At 32.5% G+C, this 24,405-nt stretch overlaps 1 protein-coding gene across 5 annotated transcripts in view; it reads right to left on the bottom strand.

Annotated features, from left to right (window-relative positions):
- Positions 1-24,405, bottom strand: part of CSMD3 (CUB and Sushi multiple domains 3) — a 593,532-nt gene that overhangs the window by 59,690 nt on the left and 509,437 nt on the right. For 4 of the 5 annotated variants that reach the window (XM_064706591.1, XM_064706594.1, XM_064706595.1 and 1 more), the window contains 8 exons: positions 23,338-23,418; positions 22,087-22,200; positions 17,756-17,944; positions 17,221-17,367; positions 14,539-14,727; positions 10,438-10,623; positions 8,921-9,115; positions 7,010-7,183 (listed from right to left, as the gene is read on the bottom strand). In XM_064706591.1, coding sequence (XP_064562661.1) covers positions 7,010-7,183; positions 8,921-9,115; positions 10,438-10,623; positions 14,539-14,727; positions 17,221-17,367; positions 17,756-17,944; positions 22,087-22,200; positions 23,338-23,418 — 1,275 coding nt within the window. The remainder of the gene's footprint in view (positions 1-7,009; positions 7,184-8,920; positions 9,116-10,437; positions 10,624-14,538; positions 14,728-17,220; positions 17,368-17,755; positions 17,945-22,086; positions 22,201-23,337; positions 23,419-24,405) is intronic. The other variant, XM_064706593.1, reaches the window with a different exon arrangement.

The raw sequence follows: 24,405 nt of genomic DNA, 5'->3' as shown, positions 1-24,405 counted from the left end.
TCTGGGTTTTTTTTCATTTCTTCTACAAAGTAAGGTCTTTGTTTATTTTTCTCATGAATTTTAGTAGAATTCTTATCTTTAACATTTTTATTAAGCTATGAAAATAATTCCAAGATGTTCATTATAGATTAAAGATATGCTCATATTTATTGCTATATATTCTGGTATTTTTTATATCAATTCTGATGGTAATTGTTTCTCAGGACTTTCATTTAAATTCCTATTATAAGGGCTTTGTGACAAATAAGTAAATTCTAGTGCCCTGGTAGTAAATAGCTGACTTCCCACTAAGTTAGGATTCTAGACTACATTAGGCTAAGCTATTCCAGACTGTTTTCTTGACATCTTTGTCCATTGTCAATATCTCTATTTTTTTTTGCTGTACCATAAGAGTGGTTGTAGTTCCATTTTTTCTAAGACATAGATGTAAAAGACTTTAGCAGCATTTCTATGAATCCAGATGAGACCCATGGGTCTTAATATAACCTGTAACTTGTAATACTGAATCAAAATATACCACTCTTGCAAAGACAAGTGAAAATTACAAAAAAAAGTATTAAAAGAGACTAAATGTGAAGGTTTTACTGAGTAAATTTGAGAGAGATTTGAGAGAAGAAATCAAAAATATAATATTCTCAGTTTCCAGTCTAACAAAACTTGAGAAGAATAATTGCATGAAATATTATTAAAAAACAAAATTAGTCAAAGACTGGGAATGAAGGATATTAATAACCTGTGACCACCAAATAAATTACCTAATTTGACATGAAATCCTGTTCTAGCAATGAAGAATGAGCATAATAACTTAGCGTCAGAACCTTTGAAACCATAGCTGTAAATGAGATTTCTTTTCTGCAGGTTGTTCTATGAGAACGGAATAAATGAATACAGAATCTTTACATTAAAAGGCAAAAAACATGCCTGTACTTACTTTAGTTGTCAGTAATGTCAAAAATGAGCACAGTAGTGAAATAAATCTACATATCAATGTATTATTGAAAACAGATATTTATGTTATTTATTATTCAACAAAGTTAATTAACCTGTCAAGATGACCTCAGCTGAAAAGGGAAGAATTATTTCCTTGCTTTTTATTTTTTTTTTCCTTCTTCTTTACAGGGCTTCCATTTAATAAAAAGATATAAGAAGGCACAGCTCTGGACAAAACAGGGCTTGGGGCATTTCTCTTGCTATTTTCAGAAGAGTCTCATTTTTACAGCTGTTCAAGCTGTACTAAAACTGTTCAGGATGAATGGTAAAGTTATTTGAAATCTTTTTTTAATCCATGGCCCACAGAGGGAAGTTCTCTGCTGAATTCCTTGAAACAGCTGAATAATTCTTTAAAGATGAAACATCATATACCTAATCTGAAAGTCTAGTTATTATTATACAGTGGTACTGAAGAACAAAGAGAAGCATATGGTTAACTCCAGATATATTAATTCAGTAACACTAGAGATGCAGAATCCCCCTTAACTGAAATACCAAGAGTATAAAAAAAAGATTTAAAAAACAGTGAAGATGAAGAAGGTAGTGGCTTATATAGTTTCTAGAAGTTTCAAGTATGAAAATATTGGCAGAGAGGCTACACTTCAGAGGTTACATAGACATGGAAACCTTTCAGTAGCTGAAAGCTGATTGAGAAAATATATAAAATACTACTGATAAATGAATGCACTGAACATTCTTTGCTGTTAGCCTCCATGGTTTCTTTGCCCCAGATCGTATGTCTGCTATTTTTTTGACTCCATGGACAGCATTGTTCTTAGAGTTGATGGGTAACTGGTTTTTCCTTGACGAGTAACAGGCAGCCAACAATGACTGATTAGCATTTTAAAGCAGTATTTTTGTATGAAAAAAGAGTTGAGTAAAACTGGGATAAATATTCCCCAGCTAACACATCAAAGGTTGTGTTCACATGAGAATTTTGGTTCAGATCTTCCTTCTCTTAAATGTCCTGAGTGATTTTACCATGAACAAATTAGCTTCCTTTCAGAGGAAGCACACTGAGAACCTCAACTAGGTGCACAAAATGTGTTTCATCTCCTTGTGGATAAAAAGTACTCAAAATTAATGACAGATCTTTTTGACAACTTAAAACCATATAAGAAATGATGGCATTTGGCCCAGAGGACTAGAGCAGATATAGTCCAAGGAAAACTTTCTGAACCATATGTAATGCAAATGTAGATAATTCTAAATCAATTATTTGTTTCATGATCTGCTCAATCTGATGGATTATTTTTTTAATTCAGACAAAGACACAGTATGTGAAGTGTAGCCTTTTTCTTAAGAGATGAATGGTATTCTTAATATTATTGTGTGGGAAGTGAAAATGTTGACATTTAATGTACACACTAACCTAAAAAGCTATTTTCTTCTATCCATCTGCCTTTACTGAAAGCTCCTCTAATATTAGCCATGTTTGGGAACCACACTATCTTATGCCTTATTAATCAAATAAACTTCATTCTTCATTTTTGCATTTAATTCATAGGGGTACTTTATAAAGGTGCTCTCCAAATGAACTGAATTAACATAATTTTGTCATATCACAATTAGCAGCAAAATATGAAGTATTATAGACCTTTAAAAATGTAATAATATTTTATCATTTATCTTTATTTGAGATTTAATACTAATATGCAGAACTGAACAAAACTATTGTTCCAGAAGTTGCTGAGTCTATCCCGTATGAAATAATGGCAATGACTTTTGGTAAATAAATGAACATATCTGTTTTATCAGGATGTTTAGATGCCATGAGGTATTGAGAAAGAAGAAGGAATTAAGAAATAAATGTTAGGTTTTGGACAGCTGAGATGAAGAGGATAGAGTCAGGAGTTCAAGAAATGTGAAAACTTGGAGTTAGCTCACCAATCAACAACAAAGACAAATGTGCATATCTTTCCTCTGAGTTTAAGTATTGGTTGAAAATCCTATTTTTTTGCTGCCTTTTCATGTAGTTTTCATTGATGAGATGTCTAAACAAGATTTAACATTACTATCAGTCATGTAACTAGCACAAGTGAGGGAAGCTCAGTTAAATAACCCCCAAAGAGAAGTACAGAATTTTGTACATTGCATTACAATGAGTTAGGTCCTAGAAAGAAATCAGAATTCTTTGTAAGAATCTAAGAAAACTGCTCCATTAGAAGGGCAGTAAGAAGAACTGTATCTAAAAGAAAGACTTTTCAAAGCATGTTATACTTTTCTTTGTTAGTTTTACTTTGTTAAGTGTTTTTGACTAAGCTGTCTAAAATGTTAACCAAAATAAGACATAAAACATTTTAAAAGGCAAAAAATACGTTTAAAAAAATGAAAAAGTAGTCCTGATCATGATGTGTAAAAGTAATGCTCTGAAAAAAGGGGGAAAAATTTGTGCTAGAGAAATCTTAGGAAATGTTTTTCACCATTTATATTCTATTTAACTCCAAAGTTTATCTGAAAGTACTATAGAGTTATTAAAGTAGACCCAATTTACGTCCACTCTAGGAAATGCCCAGTTTACTAAATATCTGATTACATATTAAAATAAATACATTAAAAAAACCTATAAAGTATGATGATATATATTTTTATGATCAATGTTTTTCCTGGCATTAAATTAAAGCAAACAAAATTAATGCAATGAATAAATGGAATAATGCAAAATATAAAATTGTAAATATGTTATCAGTAAATACTGTAAATATACAAAGTTTTCATACAAACAGACAAAGGAATAATCAATTTCTTGTTGAATATTTAAGTAGTTTTCCAAGAGGAAAATGTATAACAAAATCACAGATTTGTCAGTCTCTTTTTATAACTAGTATATTTAGTAAAAATCTATTCCATGTTTTGGAATGTTTCTCAGGATTTATTACATAGACAGTTTCAGTGTTACCAGTACAGAAAAAGATCAAGCATAATAAATAGTGAGAGACTGTAACCTAGGAGACACAACTGTCATGGTTTTAATCTTTGCTTGTTTTTTATTCTAAAAGACTAATGTGATTTTTTTCACAATAAAATGTCCTGAAACATTTAATTTTTTTAACTTTGACAACAGAAGTACTTCAGAAGCTCTATTCTGTTTTGTTTCATTTGTTTTTTTCAATTTGAACATTGTTTCTTCTCATCAGCTACAGAGAATAAGGACCAAGAAGTCAATTTCCTACTGTTATAATAAGGTGATTACTTATGAAGCACTACTTTGTCATTTAGATATTATTTAAAGAAAAAAAAGTGTGATTGAGAAAGGAAGGCAGTTGTGTTAAGTGTTCTGGCTTTTGCCATAGATTCATTATCCATAAATTACCCATCTTTTAGTAAAAGTCAGAATGAGAAAAGAAAGACAAAAAAGAGCTGGGAAACTTATCATCATATTCTCACACTATTATGGCTGTTATCAAAACCATGCTCTACTGTTCCCAATGTCATGGAATAACATTACTTGGATTTTGGTCAATATTTTTGGTGATTTAAAGCTTACCTCAGTTCTAATTCTCATCTATATCTGATTAGATTCACCACAAACTACTTTAAAGTTCTACTGCAGATACTTAGATTCTTGTTTGTTCTGCCTTTCATATACTTTTAAAATTACACATACCTGAAATGAAAATCAGGCTATGTAATACAACAATTAAATGTGATTATTTCAGTAGCACTTTTGAAAAAAAATAAGTGTATTTTAAAACAAAATACTTGAAAAGGGTATTATTTTATCCTGTAGGATTTCAAGTATGTCATTTAAGGGTATTCCTAAGGGCATCTTAAAAACTTAAAACAGAAATACATTGGTAATCACTTCAGTCCAAGAACTACATTTTTCAGAAAGTAAAAGTGGGAGAGCTCAGTTGTACAAAATGTTTACAACTGGGAGCACAAAAACATCAGAAGTAGATTGTGCAACTTATCAGTAATGTTAATTTCTTAAAATACCCACCTTGTAAGTCTCCCTGCTGTATTTGATCTCCTTTCTCCCACATTCTAATAGTTCTTTAATTTCCTCCATTTCCTATACTTTCTGACAACAACCTACTTTAAAAAATTTCTTATTTCTGATTTGTCGTTAACTGATCTCATCCCTCTTAAGTCTCAGATTTCTTATGGAATAAACAAGAATTGAACTGAATTATTCTGAGTCTGCAGGGCACTCATTCCTGCACAGTGATGTAACACAGTAGGCAGCATTGTTGCAAGAGAAATTATGGCAGCCATGACTCTCTCCCTTTTATAAATTTTCTCTGTCACTAGCTTTTCTGTTTGATTCTTTTTTTTTTTTTTTAAGCAAGGTATATATTTTTTCCATGCTGTATATGATGTATATTCTAATTTTTCTGAATACAGAAAATTGTTTTCATGCTGTCTTCAACAATTTGCCATAATAAACCTTTAAAGACATGCATAATAATATTGCTGTAGTGCTATTACTCTGATACAATAGGTTTGGCTTAGATTACTGTTTTTGTCCTCTAGTTATACAGTTGTTTCCTTAAATTTTTATTGTTACTGGACATTATAATGTAGGAACTGAATAATAATGAATCAGTTCCAAGAAGCAGGGGTCCTCTTTTAAGTTGTAAGTAAAGATTATGTAATCTGTTACTATTATTAAATTATATTATGATTTTATTTCTACGGGCAAATGTAGGAAAAATTCAATTCGTTCTGTGCTGATTTTCACTTGACATGAAGTTATTTTGGCAAAATTCTTAAATGCAAGCATTTTTCCGAGGTGTTATTCACAAATAGCATCTAATTGATCTGGTTTTATATATTATTTTTCTGAAGAAAATTTTTTACATTTCTCCTAACTTCAACAGCTGTAACTTCTGCAGAAAAATCAGTAAAAATAAAAACAAACAAATAGGCAAACAAGACAAAAAGCAGAACATTTTGATTTAACATATAGTATGGTGCTTCAAAAATTTAGATTTAGAACATCTTGTAATTGCTGACAATTTAGAAGATGAAGATATCAAGATATCAAGAGAAACATTAACAAAGCCTCTATCCCTCTCTGCTTCATGTCAGGGAACATTCCAGCTGCAGACTTGTAGCCTGATAAGCAACACTTCTGCTCATTCGTGAGTCATTCACTTATGTGAACATTAGAAAATAATGCTGTTTATTTGGGATTAAAAGTCGTTTAAAAAGGTGAATGGAAATCTGTACAAAGATATATTGCAACAAACCCCAATATTTAATGTATATACTGGTTCAGTTTTCTGGGAGTATCAGTTTATGGATATTCTGTTATATATTCATGCCTCTACAAACAAGATACAATATGATTTGCATATTTCATTCTAATTCAGAATGCTAGCATACTTTTGATTTCAACTGAAATTAAAATTTTGGTTAAATATAGAGTTAAAACCTATGTCTCTACATAATATAATAACCCAGCTCAAGGTACACATGACAATGAACCAGAAAGAAGCCCTGAAATTGCTTCATTTGTTCATTTTATTCTTAAATAATTCAGGCAACAACGTCTGAGTATATTAAATAAGAGAAGATGCCTAACCTTGTACAAGTAAAGGGTCGCAAATTCTGTAAAAAGCACCAGGATAGTGGCTTTTTCTCAGAAATAAGGCTGCACTGATCCTGTCAAAGTTTCCACAATTTATTTCTTCTTTTTGTACCTTTTCAAGAACACAGTTTAATTCTATGACACAACCACTTAGTTCAGATCTACTATGCAGATATTTTAGTGAGGATATGTATTAGAGTTGATACAAAAGGAATTAATCTGTCTTGCTGCTTATGTATAGTCCTACTTTAAAGGCATGTACAAAAATATACAAATAGATTTTGCAAGTTGTAAAGATAATGTAATTTTTGAAAACATAAACATAGTTCTAATTTGATGAGAAAAACAATGCTGCCCAGCCACACACATGCAGAGCTCTCCTCAACGTGTCTGCTGTATAGAAAAGGAGAAGCAGATCACTTTTCTTACTTTTGTCTTCTAGAGAGAAAGAAAATGGACAAGTCATGACAGGAGTATCCATACCTAAACATCTGGTCTCAATTCCTCTCCAGAGTCCAGATGACAGACATTCCCTCACTGCAGAGCCAACTAGCATGTATCCTGAGTCACAAGTAAATATAGCTGTAGATCCGTATGTGATTTGAGTTCCAATCTTATTCCCATTTGGAGGGGTAGGAAGTTCTCCACAGGAAATAACTTCATGGCAAAACAAAAACAAAACATAAGTGTACAGCTGAGACTCACAAACACCTAAACAATAATTCCTATTAAGAAAAAATACTTATCAACCAGTCAATCAAATAAATAAATTTCACACCTTGAAGGATTTTTGAGAAATCTGTAGAAATCACAGATTAAAAACCTGAGAATAAAAACTATTCCTTCCCCAGAAATTGTACTTAAAAGAGGGGGAATAGCGATTGAAATGATTTCTGTAAAGTTAAAAAAGGCACTCAGGACACTCTTGAATGCTGTTTAATTACCTTGGCTTTATCAAGTACATTGTGCATACTGGAACATGACAATTGCTATCAGATTTAGTTATGCTTCTTTGGGAAGGGGTCATTTTGGTCTTCTAGATCATAATGAAATGCCTTCCCTAGCATTCACATATTTCAGTTTTATAAAGAGTGAATGATATTGATGGAATTTATTGCTATTTATTTACAATTGAAATATCTTTTCAATCAAAATTCTATTTTTCTCTGTAAATTTTCATTTATTAATTAACAAAACTAATATATTAGTAGTAAATAGGAGGCTGAAATTAGGTAGCACACTTTATGCCTGGAAGAAAGTCAAGTCATAATATTTCAAACAAAGCTTCTCAAAACATAGCTAGAAGTATGTTCCAAAGTAAAAAGAGATACGAATACAAATTTTACTTTGCCTTTCAAAGTAAAAAGAGATACGAACACAAATTTAGTATGTAGACTATGTACACACAGAGATATACATACAGACAAATACACAGTATTTTTAACACTAGGAGAGACGAAATGTTGCAATTAAATTTTTAAAATTCTCTAAATTCTATAATCAATTTCCAGTTATAAAGAACTCAAAATCTAGGTTAATTTCCAGTATAATTAACCTGTGTTTGAAAATGCATTTTTAAAGTTCTTTGTTTTCATATATATTGTCAATAAATTACAAATGTATTTTGAGACACAGTTATCTGGCTTATTTACAGGCTTTTTTAGATATTTTTGTATTTATACATAAACATGCAGATACACACATTTTTATGCAGGAACCAAAAGCACAGTTGTATCTCACTCTGTCAGAGGCTATGTCACACCATGTTCCATAAAGAGAAAGAGTTTTGCAGCTTCAAAGTGTAACCAAAACCCCACAGTTTTGAAAAAGAGATGTCTAAATGTAAATTTATAAAGAAATGTGCTTTTCACAGCAGTAGGGGAAGGGAACACAATGATAGCTACATCTTTATTTGGTTTAAATATCTGAATATTAATTAGTTATTTTTTTTTAATTATCTATTGCAGGTTATCAGCATACCAGCTAATGGTAGGGATGATGTGGATGTGTGCAAATGCACACTACATGGTAACTACCAGAAAGGAGAGATCATTTTATTTATCAAGTGTGCAGACAGGATACAAAGGTTTTGCACTTTTTAAGACTTTACAGCATTCCTCATCTAAAATAAACATATAGGAAAATATTTTCTTTGTACCATTACAAATTAAGGGATCTTTAAACTCCAGAAGTGTGCCTACAGATATGTTCTTGTCACTAAATCTAATGTATTATATTTGTAAATAACAACCTTTAGGATACCCAGGAATTCCAGCCAAGAAACACTTTTTCTAATTTACAATTTGAATACTAAATGAGTTCATTTCTAGTTCACCCAATAAAACATTTTTTCCTGAAATCTGTACAGCAGATGCAGACAAAAGATGTACTCACTTTGGCAGTAAGGCCGCTCATTTCTCCAACTCCAGGTGCCATTAGCAAGACACTCGATAGATGCTGGTCCCAAACCATAATACCCAGGATCACAGCTGAAAACTACTTTTGTTTTATACTCATAGTGTGAACCATTCACTATTCTCCATCTTCCATGTTCCAGGGTAAAAGAATTGATGCTTGGACATGTAACAACTTCCAAAATAACGAAAAGACACAGTTATTGGTGGCTTAGCACAGGCAGATTGAGAAAATCTGCACCATTATTAATAAAAACCGCATTTTAAACACAATGACATAATCTTTGAAAACTAAAGCTGTACTTGAAATTGGCTGTGGTTAGAGGGCATGAGTTGTCTCATTTAATTAATAATTATCCAGAAAGAGAAGGGATTGTGTATGCAGAGTGATGCAGTTGGTGTAGACAGGAGCTATAGCATGGCTGAATTCATTATAGGTGGACCCTCCGTGACATTTTACGTCAGGCACCAGAATCTTGACTAAAATTTTAAGTACATTTAAATGGAGAAATTATTTTTCTACCCAGGTAAACTCTATGAGATATGAAAGACTTCTTTGAGAGGCTGTACATTGGTGACAGAAAAAATAATAACCATATACAGGTTGGTTTTTTTTTTTGGACAGATATATATTTTTGTCTAATTTCTTAATTCTAAGTGTTCTTCCTCCAGAAATGGAACAATAGCATTCTATAACACTAATAGAATAAAAAATAGTGTAAGAAGCATAACGATTTTTCCCACTTTGTTTTTCTCTATTTTCAGTGGTTCTTTAGAAAGAGAAAAATTCATGACAGAATGAAATTTTCAAGAAGAAGAAAAAAAAAGGAGAAAGGGGATATCCTTGAAAAATACTCCAGTCTTAATTTGCTTTCATTTCCAAAATTCATTTGGTGAGATAATCCAAATCCTAATGTGCATGAGACACTGACATCCCTGTATCACTCTTGCAACCACCTGGGTTTTCATATCCCATTTTCCATTTGTAATTGCTGATATCCACTTGATTTTGGGAGTTAAATGCATTTTCCCTGCAGTGATGTTCCCCCAAGTTTAGATGGTGCAGGTCTATAATGATGGGATGAATATAAATAATAAGCATGAGTCTCAAACAATTATCACAGGTTTTGCAATTCTGGATAGTAAAAAGGGTTTGCTAACAGTACATGTATTATGCAGCTATCACTGAAGAGATGACTTTTGTAGAAAACCTCTGTAACCATTAACTTTGATTTAACTGTAAATTAATTATTAGCTTGATTGTAATCTATAAGCTCTAGCATGTTTATTCTGCTTATGCTGTGAAATTTCACCATGTCTTAGTTACATATACTTCATATGTGCATTTCATAATAATTGAATACCAGCACATAATTCACAGATTAAAGTAACCTGAAGATGAGCGTTTAAGTCATGTGAAGATTTGTGTCATGGATATATAAAAAAAATGTACAGACAGGTTTTTTACTCACCAGAGACTTCTTACATGTTACTCACCTACACAGCGAGGTGTTTTATTGTGATTGCTCCAGGTGCCATCGGGCTGGCAGACTGCAGTGGTAAGCTCTTTGGCTGATAGCCTGTATCCATCATTGCAAAAATAAGTAACACGGGTGCCAACCAAGTAATCCGTAGTTAATATCCCACCATTTAGTGGAGCTTTAGGAATTCCACAAGATATTGCTGAGTAGAGACAAAGTTTTTTATGTCTTCAATATAAGGTTCCACTGACCTCAGAGAGCTTATGCATTGTAAAATCACTAGTCTTAAATTAATGAAAATTAATTTTTACCTCATTAATGTGAGCTTTAGGCATGGAAATAAATTTTCTTAAAATTTTAGGGAATTGAATACAATGAAGCTTTTGATGGAGAAAGTAAAAAATAAGAATAATGGTTCATAAGTCTGCAGCTAAGAATTCAAAATGCAGGTGATAATATAGAAAAGGGGATAGAAAATATCTGGAAAAAAATATGACCAGCATGGTTGAATCAGTAAGGCACCAGTCTGAGAAAGACACTTTCTGTGGTGTTTCTGTGTCATATGATTTATGTTCAGATTTCTTTCATCGGCTGTACTTTGTGACCTCTGGAAAATCACTAAAATTACCTTTCAACATTCTATTTTTTCCACCTGGAAAGCAGAAAGAAAATACCCTTTTGAAAATATTGAATCATAGCATCATAAAATTGCCTAGGGTGAAAGGCCTAGGGTGAAACTCTGAGATCTAGCTCCAATCCCTCTGCAGTGGGCAGGAACACCATTTACTACATCAGATGGCTTCAAGTCCAGTCCAGCCTGGACTTGAACACTTCCCAGCATGGGACATCTACAGCTCTTCTGGGCAACCAGTAAGGAATTCCCTCCTGAATGTGTGATTTGAATTGATCCCCTTTTATTTTAAAGCCATTCTCCCTATTCTGTCACTGCATACCCATGAAAAAAAACCCTCTCCAGGTTTTCTGTAGGCTTCTTTTAACCCTCATCTTTGTAATCTGTGACTTATGAAGCGAGACTGAAGCACTTGTCAGTGAAGCTTTTCAAAACCACTGCAGAGTAGCCCAGTTGTCTCCTTGTCCCAGGTAATTGAGTGTCCTGTATCCTTCTGGACAGGGCTTGCAATTTGCCTGGTCTTCGTTTTATCACCAATATATCTTTAGAAGCTGTTTTGGTTGCCCTTGACAACCATGGACAGATTTACTTTATCAAGGCACTAACCTGATCCACAGCTGCTTGGACAACTTGTCTGTATTCCTCCCAGGATGCCCGTCCTCATTTCCACCCTCTCTAGGCTTCGCTTTTGTATTTTGTTTTGTCCAGGAGCTCCTTGCTCATCCAGGCAGGTGTCCTGAATTTTCTACCTGACTTTCTCTTTGACAACATTTCTAAGGATGCGAACTATTCTGAGCTTGGAAGAAGTGATCCTTTGACTATTAACCAGTTATCTTTGTCTATAAAGCCTTAAATCTAAGGCTTTATTCCATTGTACTCTACCAAGCAAATCCCTGAAGTGGTCAAATTCTGCTCTTCTGAAGTCAATGCTAGCTAGCATTCACCCTGTTCTCTGCTCCATAGATTTTGTACCCTAGAGTTTCACAGTCATTGCACCCTTCAGCTTTATATTCCTCATCAGCCCCTGCTTGTTGCTGAGAAAAAGATCCAGCATAGCACCTCTCCTTGCTGGCTCCTGTGTCTCTTAGAGGAGAAAGTTGAAAACTGCAAATAAAAGTATAAGCTACTATTTTATTTCTTTTCTTTAACAAAAATAATGTACCAAGAGAAGATCTGGTTCTAAATAATTCTCTGTCTGTTTTGGGACCAAAAATAAAAACTAACCCCTTTCCAGATTCTGAAACCATATATCTAATGTAGGTCAGATAAAAAAAAAAAAAAAAAAAAGGTGAAAAAAAAGGGCTTAGACATTTAAGTCTGAAGTACCTTACTTTGAAGTCAAATCTTGAGCCTTAAGAAAGCACCTATCATGCCCACACAGGAAGGTTAATCCTCTCAGACTATGTATAAATACTTGGGAAAAAAAAAGAGTGCAATCTATTTTTGCCCCTTCTGGGAGCTGATCTGACATAAAACTGATTTGCTTCATAAGCAATATAACAACTGTGTGGCACAGTACCAGAGCTAATAATCACAGCTAAGACACAGGTAAAGCACCAATCCTATAACAACTTGCAGAACAGAGGCATAAGAATCAATGTTAAAATATTCTTGCATTGCCATAAAAAAAACCACTTGCATATTACATGGAAATTTAAGAAAAAGAAAAATCAAAAACCACAGTACAGACACATTCTGCTAAAAGATCACAGAATAATATTTCTAATTTGCTATTACCCTCTTGGCAACCATAAGAACCTATACCTAATACTGTCACAGCATCTATTGGCAAGGAGAGACAAACTCACACTTAGAAAAAAAAAAGAAAACTGTGATTAAGAAATTGAAGACCCCAAGAAACTATTATTGAATTCAAAGCTCTAGAGGGTATGAGGACATGACCCCAGAGAGATAAAGAGTGACAAGTTAATTAAATGAGAATGTTCCCCTTCCATCTTTTACTGAACATCTGATAAAACTACTATTTCGCTTGCCATCACCAAAGAGAGAAACAACTTCTATGGCACTAAAATGAAAACATGACCATGTTTATTATTTCTTAAATTCCTCAATAGCTTGGATTGCAGATTAGATGAATCTATCCATTCCAAGATGATAGCTATACGCTTGTATAACCAAGTAACACTGTTTACTGCATAACTGGCCTAGCTTAACCTCTCCCTTCAGAAGCATGCTAATGACAATAAAAGCTTTAAGACGATTGCAAGAGTTGTCCAAACAATGTTCATTGTGTCACATCAGGGCTAGCATTCAGCAGTGCATAAAATTAATATCCACTTGCAAAATAATTGTAACATGTAAACAGCATTGATTACAATCCTAAGCACCAACAAATTCTACAATATTGCTTATTCACGTAATGGACATAATTCAAATCCTGTGTCTTTTACCAGTCAGTAAAATATATATCAGATACATTCTAGCTGCAACCTGAGGTGTCCTATATCTACCATTGAGATTAATTACTCCAGTATTCAAAAATCTCCATTAGCGACTTGATAAATTTTGAGTCATATTATCCATGTTAACAGTCAATCTTGTGGCACACGAAAAATATATCGGTCCCTTAACTGTAAATTTTTAAGAAACAAGATGCAAACCACCAAGGCAGGATAACAGACCTTTATGTAAATAACAGATCTCCCAAAAGTTACCCAATGACATTTTAGTTTACGGCAGTTATGAGCTGAATTTCACATTTGTGGAAACTTGCACAGAAAAGTTGTCCAGAGAATTTGTGGATGCTGTATCCCTGGAAGTGCTCAAGGCCAGGTCGGACTGGCTTTAAGCAGCCTAGTCGAGTGAACAGTGTTCCTGCCCATCCCAGAGGGACTGGAACTAAAACTCTAAGGTCCCTTCCAAGTAAAACATTGCATGATTTTATGAAAATTACCTTTTAGTTAAGGGAAAATGTAAAAAAAAATCAGGAAAATTTATTTCCACTTCGGATACTTTGACAGGAAAAAATGACAAATAGGAAATATCCAAAATTCCCTAAAAAAAGAATTATCACAGAAATGTTTGGTCGCTATAGGTCAGCTTAGGGAACACTGTTAATCAAACTGAAACATTAAAATCTATTCCTTTTTCACAAACTTTGGAACATAGTTCCAGTTCCAAAGATATATATTAAAAATATACAGAGTCATTGGAAAACCTTAGTCATATTAGCTCTCAAAGAAGACCAGCATTTTGAAGACTTATGTGAAATTTCAGAAATTGTTATTGGATCAAAAGGAAGTTCTTAAATATTCTTCACTGAATATTGAAACAGTGTTTTTTGCGTGTCAGTCCTATTAGCTCCACTTGAAATACGGTTTCTTAAAAGTGCATTTTTTTTTACGAGTTTGAAAAATTTTGGCACAGAAGTATGACCCTGAAACATTTCCCTTCTATTCATTTTAAGTCAGAAAAGAAAAAGAAAAGTTCCTTAGAGTGTATCTTTTTTTTAACCAAAGAATTTACCTTGGCAAGCTGGGACGGGAACATCCCAGGAGTAATACCCATATGGAGACTTCCTGCACACGGCAGTGCTTTTCCCGATGAGCCGAAAGCCGCGGTCGCACGCCCAGCGGACCATGCTGTTGAGCTGTCCGCCCGTCTGACTGACAATGAAACCGTGCGGGGGCGACTCTGGCGTGCTGCAGTACAGAGCTGGAAACATAAATATTAAAGGAACAAAATGTGTGTTCAGAATTCGTGTAGCAATTCTTGAGAAATTCTGGTTGAACTCAGTGGACATCTGATCGGACACTGAGAAACCATTGCTGAGAAACCATTGCTAAAAGTTGTATGTTATGTATGATAATGCATGCATTGACCAATTTCACAAAATATAAAGGTAACAAAAATAGAGCTTTATAAGCTATTTACAAGATTCAGGTTTCAGTAGACTCCAAAAAAAATGAAGTGATAGCTCACTTTTATAATTGGCTATAGCTTCGGGTTTTTTACCATCTTCTTTTTAAATCAAATAAACTACTGAACTTTAGTTTATGATGAAATTTATTGCAATTGTATACATTTCAGTAGTATACAAGTTTTTGAGAAAGAGGGAAATAACAAGTATATCCTGAACACAACTCTTTTTAAATAGTCCTTTTTTCTGGTCCTAAATAAGTGTTTTCATTCAAGTTCTGTAATACACTGAACTGAAGTAAAACATTAAAAATAGATTTTAATGACATTTATGACTATTGTGATAAATCCATGGCAAAAATACTGCTTTTAGCTGTTGATTTATTTAGAACACATTAAGTTTTACAGGAGTCTTATCTAGACACTATGAAAAAAATCATAACTCAATATGAGAGAAAAAGATATCTCTAAGAGTTACAGTTCTTATAATCTGAAATTATTTATGTACTTTACAACTCTGACATTAAACACTGGTTACTTACTATGTTTCCTTTATCTCATTTGTTTATTGAGTATCAAGTAATTTAGGTTTGGCTATCTTGTCATAGGAGTGGACCAGAAGTCTCTTATAACCTGGTAACCACTTTAAGATGAATTTTGTGTGTGCAAAAGTTTAACTTGGTCTTTGATTAATTTGATTAATAGCTGCAAGCCATAAAGGCTGTTTTCCCTTTTTGTTGGAAAGAAAACTGTGCTGGAAATTTGTTTCTAAGTGCTTTGTTTATGCTTTGAAGAAATGTTGATGACTTGATATTTATTTTCTCAGGCAAATAGAGAACTGCTGCTTTAATCTTTTCCACGCCTCACGACTTCCTTCAGGTCAAGGTTTTTCTCATGTGAAAGCTTCCTCTGGCCAGAATGGAGTCATATGGCTGTTTGTGTACAAAATATATTTATTAAACACACTAAAGAAAAGAGCAGAATCAGAACTACTGCTATATCTTTCAGACCAAATACTATGAAAGTATTTTCTTCCTTACAGTAAATGTCTCTTGACTTGCACTTTTTGAAAGAACCAAAGATACAGAGACATACCAGTATTTTCTGTGTGAAACAGATCACTAGAAAATACTTCCTGTCTGCCTCTCAACCGTTCTCTCACTGCCTGAAAGGAAAGACTTCGAAGAATTTTCTCTTCTTTCTCTTTTAACAGGTCCAAAATGGACTACTGGAAATGAAAATCAATAGCATATATTATTTTATGCCTAGTGAACAGTGAATTTTACCTAATGAATAACAAATATTTTAAATCTGAGAAAACTATCCTCTCCTAAAGGGAAAGATGGAACTGATGTATTTGCAGTATATATGATTATAATTATTTTTCTCCAATGGTGAAGTGGCCAAAAATTGAGGAAAACCAAAAAACAAATTAGCAGAAAGAATTTTATACTTATTCTTTATTTGTTTATCCACCTTATGAAATGAAACCGCTTTTATGCCAATAACTTCTCTAGTATCTACAGATACTATCTCCAGTACTCTTCCTTGTGTGCATTTCATATCTTTGGTCATCATAAAAAAAATTCAAATATCTATTTTGTGCAATTACTGTAAATTGCAACAAATCTACTTTAGCTTGACTAATTAAAAGATTTTCCAGTAAAATAAATATTATACAATAATTCTGTAAAAGCAATTTTACTAAAATCTAACTTTGTCAGGTACCATTTCCATACACTATTCATAAATATGTTAATTTGAATTAATAACACATAAAATACTGGCTTTTTTACATACTAATTTATCTCTTTTAATGTTGATTGCTGCTTCTGTTGAACCTTAAATTAAAAAGTTCAACCCTTCAGGGTATTACATTTTTCCACTTTATAGCTGTTCACTCCTGCCTTGTTGCAATGCTTTCCCCTATCCCACCAAAATTCTTAATGACAACTTGCATAAAGATCTTGTTAGAAAATCACCCTAGTATGAAGAGGTACACAAATGCAAATAAATGAGAGGGAGAAGGGGAAGCTGCTTCTTTTATCTTTAGTACTGCCTTATGCCATTTTGAAGCCCCGTCTTTTATTAATTCTCTACAGAGCACATGTGGGGCTTTTTTTTCCTTACAAGATAAGGGACATTAGATTCATATATATAGAACAGATTGGATTTCCTTTCAGTTTGGTTAATTAAGGATACCAAACATAGCTTATATTACCCTTTTCACATAAACAAATGTTCCACATTGAAATTTTATGCACATTATAAAAAGTCACATTTGCATACCTATATATCTTATCCTGAAACCTTTTTTATTGGTGCCATGATCTGCTGACCACCGGAGAAATACTTCATGGCTATTGCTGGTTATATTTAGAGAAGATGAATAGTCCCCACTGAGAGATATGAGCAATGGGCTATGACTATTTGGTCCTTGGTACAAAGGAAGGAAAAAAGAAGAAGGACAAAAGGAGTTACAAAGTTTAAAATAACATACAATAAAACATATGCGCACAATTAACATACATGCAAAACTTCCTTCAAGCAAATGGCAAATTATTTTGAACTAAAAAATTGAAATACGTTATAACTGGAAGTTATATTTGCTCAAAACAAAAATTATTTCCAAGTATAGCATGCTGTACAATTTTAAAATAAAGTAATCCAACAGTTCTTTTTATCATAACAAATCAAAATAATTGCCTAAGATTTTTTATACTGAAAAATTATGATATGCATAAATGATAGTAATTAGAAGCAATATTAAAAAACTGAATGATATAGACAAAGTATCATCCAAAGTTAGGTATTCTATAGTTACCATCAAAAACCTCAAGTATATCAAATTCCTTTTCTGTCTGGAAGAATTCAAAGAACATGCTGATATTGTAACCCTTTTCCACAGTAATGGTCCATGCACACATCTGGAGGTTTGGGTAGCTGTCAGGATATCCAGGGCTCAGTATTACGCCTGTTGAATCCAGACGCATTTCATTGGCTGGACAGAGCACTGTGGAACAGAAAAATTGGCAAAAAGTCTAAAGCCCATTATTTCTATTTCATATGATTGATGAGATTTTCCCGAGTTTTAAAGAACTGCATTACTCATTCTATTTCCTTCAATTGAGAAACATGGTGATTTAAAATATGAAGATATTATTTAATTTTGAATTTATCACTAGGTCTACAAGACCTAGTGATATCTCATTAAATAGAAATAGTTGATATTGCCATGTTATTGGAAGTTTTTTCAAAAAATATATTTGCCTCATGCTATATGAACAAATGCCTTCATTATATTCAGAACCTAACACTGATAAACAGCTTTGAAATCTTTTTATACTGACAACTAACTCCTACATGAAAATGAGTTAGTCCTGAGTTACACAAGAAAAATAATAGGATCTTAGTTTTCTCAAGACCATTGGAAATAAAATTGTCTCATTAATTATGAAAATCAGGTTTTATGTTGAAAAAGTTCTTGAATTATAGAGATAAAGAACACAGGAAAGCAGAGAAAGGGAGAGAAAAGGAGTATCTTCTTAAAAAAATTTTTCAAGAATCATAGAATATTTGGGTTAGAAGTACCCTTTGATGACCATCTAGTTCAACCCTCTTCAAATGCATCCAAATTGAACTTGAAAAACTGTATCTGCCCATATATTTTAAAAATATTTGTATCTTGGTTGCAAATTATCATCTAGTTGCTAAACTTCAACAAGAGTTGTTTCTCATGACCTGTTTGTTTCAATTACTCAAGAAGAGATTGAATACAGCACCTCCAACCCATTTAACAAAACTCTCATGGCTGGAATCTGGCTGGAATGGAATCTGTGCCATTTGTGTCACATATCTCAAGAAAATGAACAAAGCAATCCTCTCAAATTTATACATACATATAGACATATATTTATATAAAAATGTGTGGCAGGGAGAGCATAACAGTATTCTGGCTACACTCATTTATTTGCAGCTGGTTTTGCCTTACAAATTGTCCTTAATTTCAGGATTTTCGGCTAAACATCCCTCAGGAATTTTATAGGGAATTTAAAGACTTGTTTCTGTTAAAGAGTTTCCCTTTGGGAATCGGGTAGGTAAGTTTCATGAATCAGAGAAAATGTTATCTGAGATATAGTTAAGAGATGTCACTAAAGAATTTTCTCAGGGTCCCCTTATTATGATGCAAAATACACTTGGAATCTTCTTACTCTGAAATTTTCATTTTATCCTGAAAGTAGAAGCTAATTTAAAAGAAAATTGAGGGCAAAATTACATGCTTTGTTTGCACAATACCCTATTTTAACTAAATAAGTTGATAAAAATTGGCTAAATTTGTGGAATTTAGTGACTATTTTCACACCTAAAGGAAATCTGCAAGAATTTTGAGAAATGCTCATCCAACTGAAACACACAAGAGAAAAAGTGTAGAAAAAAAATTGACATACTTTTAAATAGTACTAAGTGTGATGTAAACTAACATGCAATAATTAAAATTACCACATAAATGTTAAATATAGTTTGCATCAATATTTTTTTAGGAATTTGTCATTTGTCTATTACATCTTTACTGCAATATATAAGATTCAAGACTAATGTTAGTCTTACGTTACTTTTGCTCAGCAGCATTCTTCAGATGTACTTATGGATTAATTTTGAATGTAGATATTGATTTATTTAAGTCAAAAATTAAAGAAAAGTTCAATCAAATGCCTGACTCTATACTATACTGGCTAAAGCATATAAGATATGCACAAGGTTAAAGCATCAGGAATTAACAGTATTAAGTTAAAAAAAACCCATATGCTCTACCCAGTGAAAAGAATTAGTACACTAATACTAATATGAACCATCAGAAGAACTGAGACTTTTCCTTGAAAGTGAGTCTTACGTAGTGTGTTATACTCTGCACAGTGAAGTGTGGTAGCTTATCCATAGACCAATGCAATACAGTAAAATCATGAAACACAGAAATTTTTTGCATGTATTTTTGCTGCCTTTAGGTTCCACAAAGCTCTCTATTCATCTTTTACTATAGAAATGGAACTTATATCTGTGATTTTCAAACTTATACATCAGATAAACAAACATAAAAGAAAATATGCTGCTTTCTTTTCTAGGTTGCCAGTAGGAATGGTCATTTTTAGCACAATTTGACAAATTCTTTTGCAATTTTCCTTTTCATTTTCCAAATCTAATTCTGAAGACCATGTTAATTTCATTTTGCTTTAAACAGAAATTATAAGAGTATAGATTTAGCTTTGGAACCAATGTTTAGCATTCATATCTGACAGATAAAAGATTAACTACAGTAAATGAAGTCATCATTCCTGAGTTTTTGTCTTGGGTCTTGCATTGAATACATAAATGCCTTCAGGAACACACACTGAGAGAATGCTTCAGGATCAACACATATGTCCCTATTTGCCCTATCTAATATTGCATCATTTTAACATTTAAAGCAATGCCTGGACGTTACTATGGTTTTTCACCTATTAAATGCTATACGTCTGCCAAGTTAGGATTTAAATTTAAATTGGAGTGTTGGAAGCTATTTCTAGACACATTTGTATCTAACTGTCTAGATTTTCAGAAATTATCAGTGTAAAAGTTCTTATGAAGCTCACATTTAAATTTCACTTTGCATTTTTAAGAACTACACTCAGTGCTGTGAATGACTGACTTCTGCATAGTTTTGTTCATAAAATCAGAGGAAAACAGCTTATTCAGTTATAAGAGTAACTTCCAGCTTTCTAAGAATGAACAAAAAGAGAATATTTATACAAGTTTGTTTTTTTAATTCTCAGCTGAAAGCTTAGGCAAATGATATAGTAATAAGAAAGTCCTAAAAATTAATATACTGATGTTTAATTTCTTAACATATATATTGTGCACTATTTCATAATTTTAGAAAATGCTTAGAAACAGTAAAATAACAAAGTTTTACTTAAAATTTACTAGATTTATTCATAATTAATTAATTTTTGCCCAATGAATCTTTCATCATGAGTGTTTTATGGATATGTTAATGAATTAAAATTACTGTAGAAGGACACAACAAAACATCAGATTGATAGAAAAAAAAAGATGGCAGTAATTTTCATATAATACAAATATAAATCAAACACACTTATTCTGAGTGATTTGGAAAAGTATTTTAATCCTGATGTAGATGTTAGAATATTAAGCTCAGGAACAGATGGATCACAAAAGTATAACACAGAAACTAGCAGAATTCAAAATAGCTTTTGTTTATATAATTTATACTTTTATGAGGCTGTGGTGTTTTGTTTTGGTATTTTTTTCTTGAAAAAACTTAATCATGCATGATTATAACTCTAGGTCCTTATTTATCTTTCCAGATATCAATGGAAGAATTAGTAGCAAAACATAAACTCATGCCCATTGCTGGAATTGCAAAGAGATTCAATTTTTTTAATGAAGCATGTGCAAGGCCGGTCTTCATTTGTTCCATAATCAGTTTGGGATGAAAGAAAGATTTCTTTTTTTTTTTTTTAATTATGGAAAATGTATATTCTACCATAATACATCAAATTTTGCCTTAATAAATACTAGTTTAAAGTGTGATGTTAGTGCCTGGTAGAACTGTAATAATTTTGACCTTAACAATGAGATGGCAATATCTCTGTGTTCACAGTTCTCAGTAAGAGAAAAAGTGAACAAACACACACACAAATGCAGAAAACCTGTTTTTTGGAATACATTGAATAAAAAATGCAAGTAGTTAAAATTGCATGAAAAAATAATTTTGTGAGCTTGTTCACCCAAATCCATGCTATGCTAATTTAGCATCTTTTAGAATTCCCATATAAATTTTCACATTATTATGTTGTAGAGAAATGAGTCTCGTTATTTACCAGACTTCCTAAAAAAAAATATAAAAAGGAATTGTAAAATTATTTTCACAAAGTAGAGAAGCAGCCCTTTCAACTTGTGAAGTTCATTAAAAGATTACTAATTATTTTGCATTAATATCTGACATACATGAAACAAACCAAAGAGAGATATATTGGGATAAATCATCAAAAGTCTGAAATAGTTTCAGTATGCTGTCTTCCATAAAGACATGCAGAAGTTATTTATGGAATCACCACTGAACTGGTATAGCAGCAGGAAAATAAAAAGCAAAAAAACCTTGACAAGTGGGTGGTGCTCCATCCATCTGAAGCCTTTCCCCTAGTCGGCATGTCAGAATCTCGTTACCAACCAGCGTAAAGCCTGGCTGACACTGGTACCTTATGATGTCTCCTGCTCAGAAAAACAACACAGGGCAAAACACACAAACAAAATAAGCATTAAACAGCAATTAACTGGGACTTTTTAGCTTTGAAAACATTATTGATTAATGAAGTTTCTTACCACCATATTATACAATGGGCTAAATGACCTCTGGCATAAACAACTTTGATTAGTCTAAGAAATGTGGTAAATGAGCTTTGTGTTGCACATTGTGCTGCATCTATCATTCCTTTCCACCGCATTATGTATTAGATAGTTTGCTAAGTTGTCTGGCTTTGACTGATGCTCTGTGAACCAAATGTCCATAGAGCTTCAAGCAATATAATTTATAGGATAAACATTACGGACCTAAATAAAGGTCTAAGATCAAGTCAGTAATTCATACAATCCTGAGGGAAAAAATTAAATAGCAAATGGTTTTGTTGATGTTATCTAGGTCTTACACTCTGAGAATAAGAAATTTTCATTTTTAATTAAGTAGTAACATGTAGTTTTATGCACCAATAAAAAGTAAAAACCTGCATATTCCAGAAGTTCTCTTTGGCCCGTATTACAGAGAGAAAAGGAATAAAAAAGGTAATTTCCCTTTGTGACCTATATAACTAATCATGTATTGGTGCATATACTAAAAAAAAAAATATTTTCTTTGCTGTAACGTGAGCAAAACTATCTCACCAGAAATCTGAAATCAGATCATAAATCATATTTCTTTGAACTTTAAGTGGCTAAGCAATATTATTGACATGTCTCAGAAAGTCAGAATATCATCCCCTTCTCTGATCCTCATAACTTTTACAAATTTGATTTTTAAATCATAGAACCTTAATTCTGGCATTGAATATACAATTGTCTACATGTTTTTTTATGGGTTGTTTGTTTCAGTGAAATATAATTTTTTATATTAAATACTATGAAAAATGTATTTTAAAATTAGGTCAATTACAAAGAGTTATTGCATTACTTATATGTTATCTCTGAAACATGGATGGGATTCAGGATGTATAAGAAAGAAGAATGATTTCTTTAAAAAGTGTATTTTCAAATAAAAATCTAAAATATTACAAGTATGATTTGCATTCTGAGAAGCACCCTGTGCATAGTAAGTTTATTTCATAAACAAATGTTGTGCTTTTATTTTAATATTACCTATTTCAAATTCATCATCCTCAGCTAGAATTTCAGCATTTGGTACATTTGCTGGAGGCTGGCAGACACGGAGCTGATAGGCTACAAACAGGAACAAAGCACAGTTGACATTCTCAAATAGAGTTATCATAGCCATGCAACAACAGATTTAATATCCACATTAGCAGGATAAGCATAAAAACTCAATTTATATTGAAACTTTCAAAAGAATCAAAATAAAGGAAATTAAAACATTGGAAGTTGTGTCTGTATTCTCAGTTATTTAGTTTTAGTGGTGAAATCCTCTTCATAAATAACATAAGTGTAGAAGTGGTTGCCAATTTTCTCATTTGAGCAATTCTAGTCAAAAAGCAAATATTTTTGAACTTTTCAATCATTGTTTTTCTTGTTGTTTTTTTGGTTTTTTTTTCATGATACAATTTTACTTTTGAACTCTTCCACTTTTGAAACCTTGTAATAAATACAAGTTTTGGAATCCCAAAGATTCTACATGGAGGCAGCATAACTAATGGACAGCAGCATTTTGAATGTGAAATTTCCTAACAAATAAACACTTGTGGAGTACACATAACCTGCAGATAGAGAATAATCCTGCTTTTAAAATTCTCATTTGAAGTTTCACATGAAATAATGTTCTCAGATTTAGCACATTATGCAACAGCCAGGCAAGACAACCACGTCAAATAAATAAAAAATAAGTAGGAAGTGTATGCAGAAGTAGCACAGACTGATTTTTCCCCCAGAGATCCAATGAAAATGAGCCCATGTTTGGAGACAGACAAAATACAAACTGACTTTAATTCAATTAGGACAGAAATCTGGTATAAGAAATCGCTTTGATATATTTTTACCTACAGTGGAGTCTTTTCTGTGTTAAAGTGTATGTTCAGGATGAAGTATGCTTGGTTCTCATTAATATTGCATTTTCATACAGCATGGGTTTATAGCATTTCTCTTCAGCACAAATACCATTTATTTATAGCAGACGACACTTCAGCTTCAATAATTCACATTCTTGGTTGCTTTGTGTGATTACATCCTTTAGTACTCTAATTGGTCAAACTTTTG

The sequence above is a fragment of the Zonotrichia leucophrys genome, chromosome 2 (assembly GCF_028769735.1).
Source record: "Zonotrichia leucophrys gambelii isolate GWCS_2022_RI chromosome 2, RI_Zleu_2.0, whole genome shotgun sequence".
Classification (NCBI taxonomy): domain Eukaryota; kingdom Metazoa; phylum Chordata; class Aves; order Passeriformes; family Passerellidae; genus Zonotrichia; species Zonotrichia leucophrys.
This window is presented reverse-complemented; position numbering and strand designations above follow the sequence as displayed.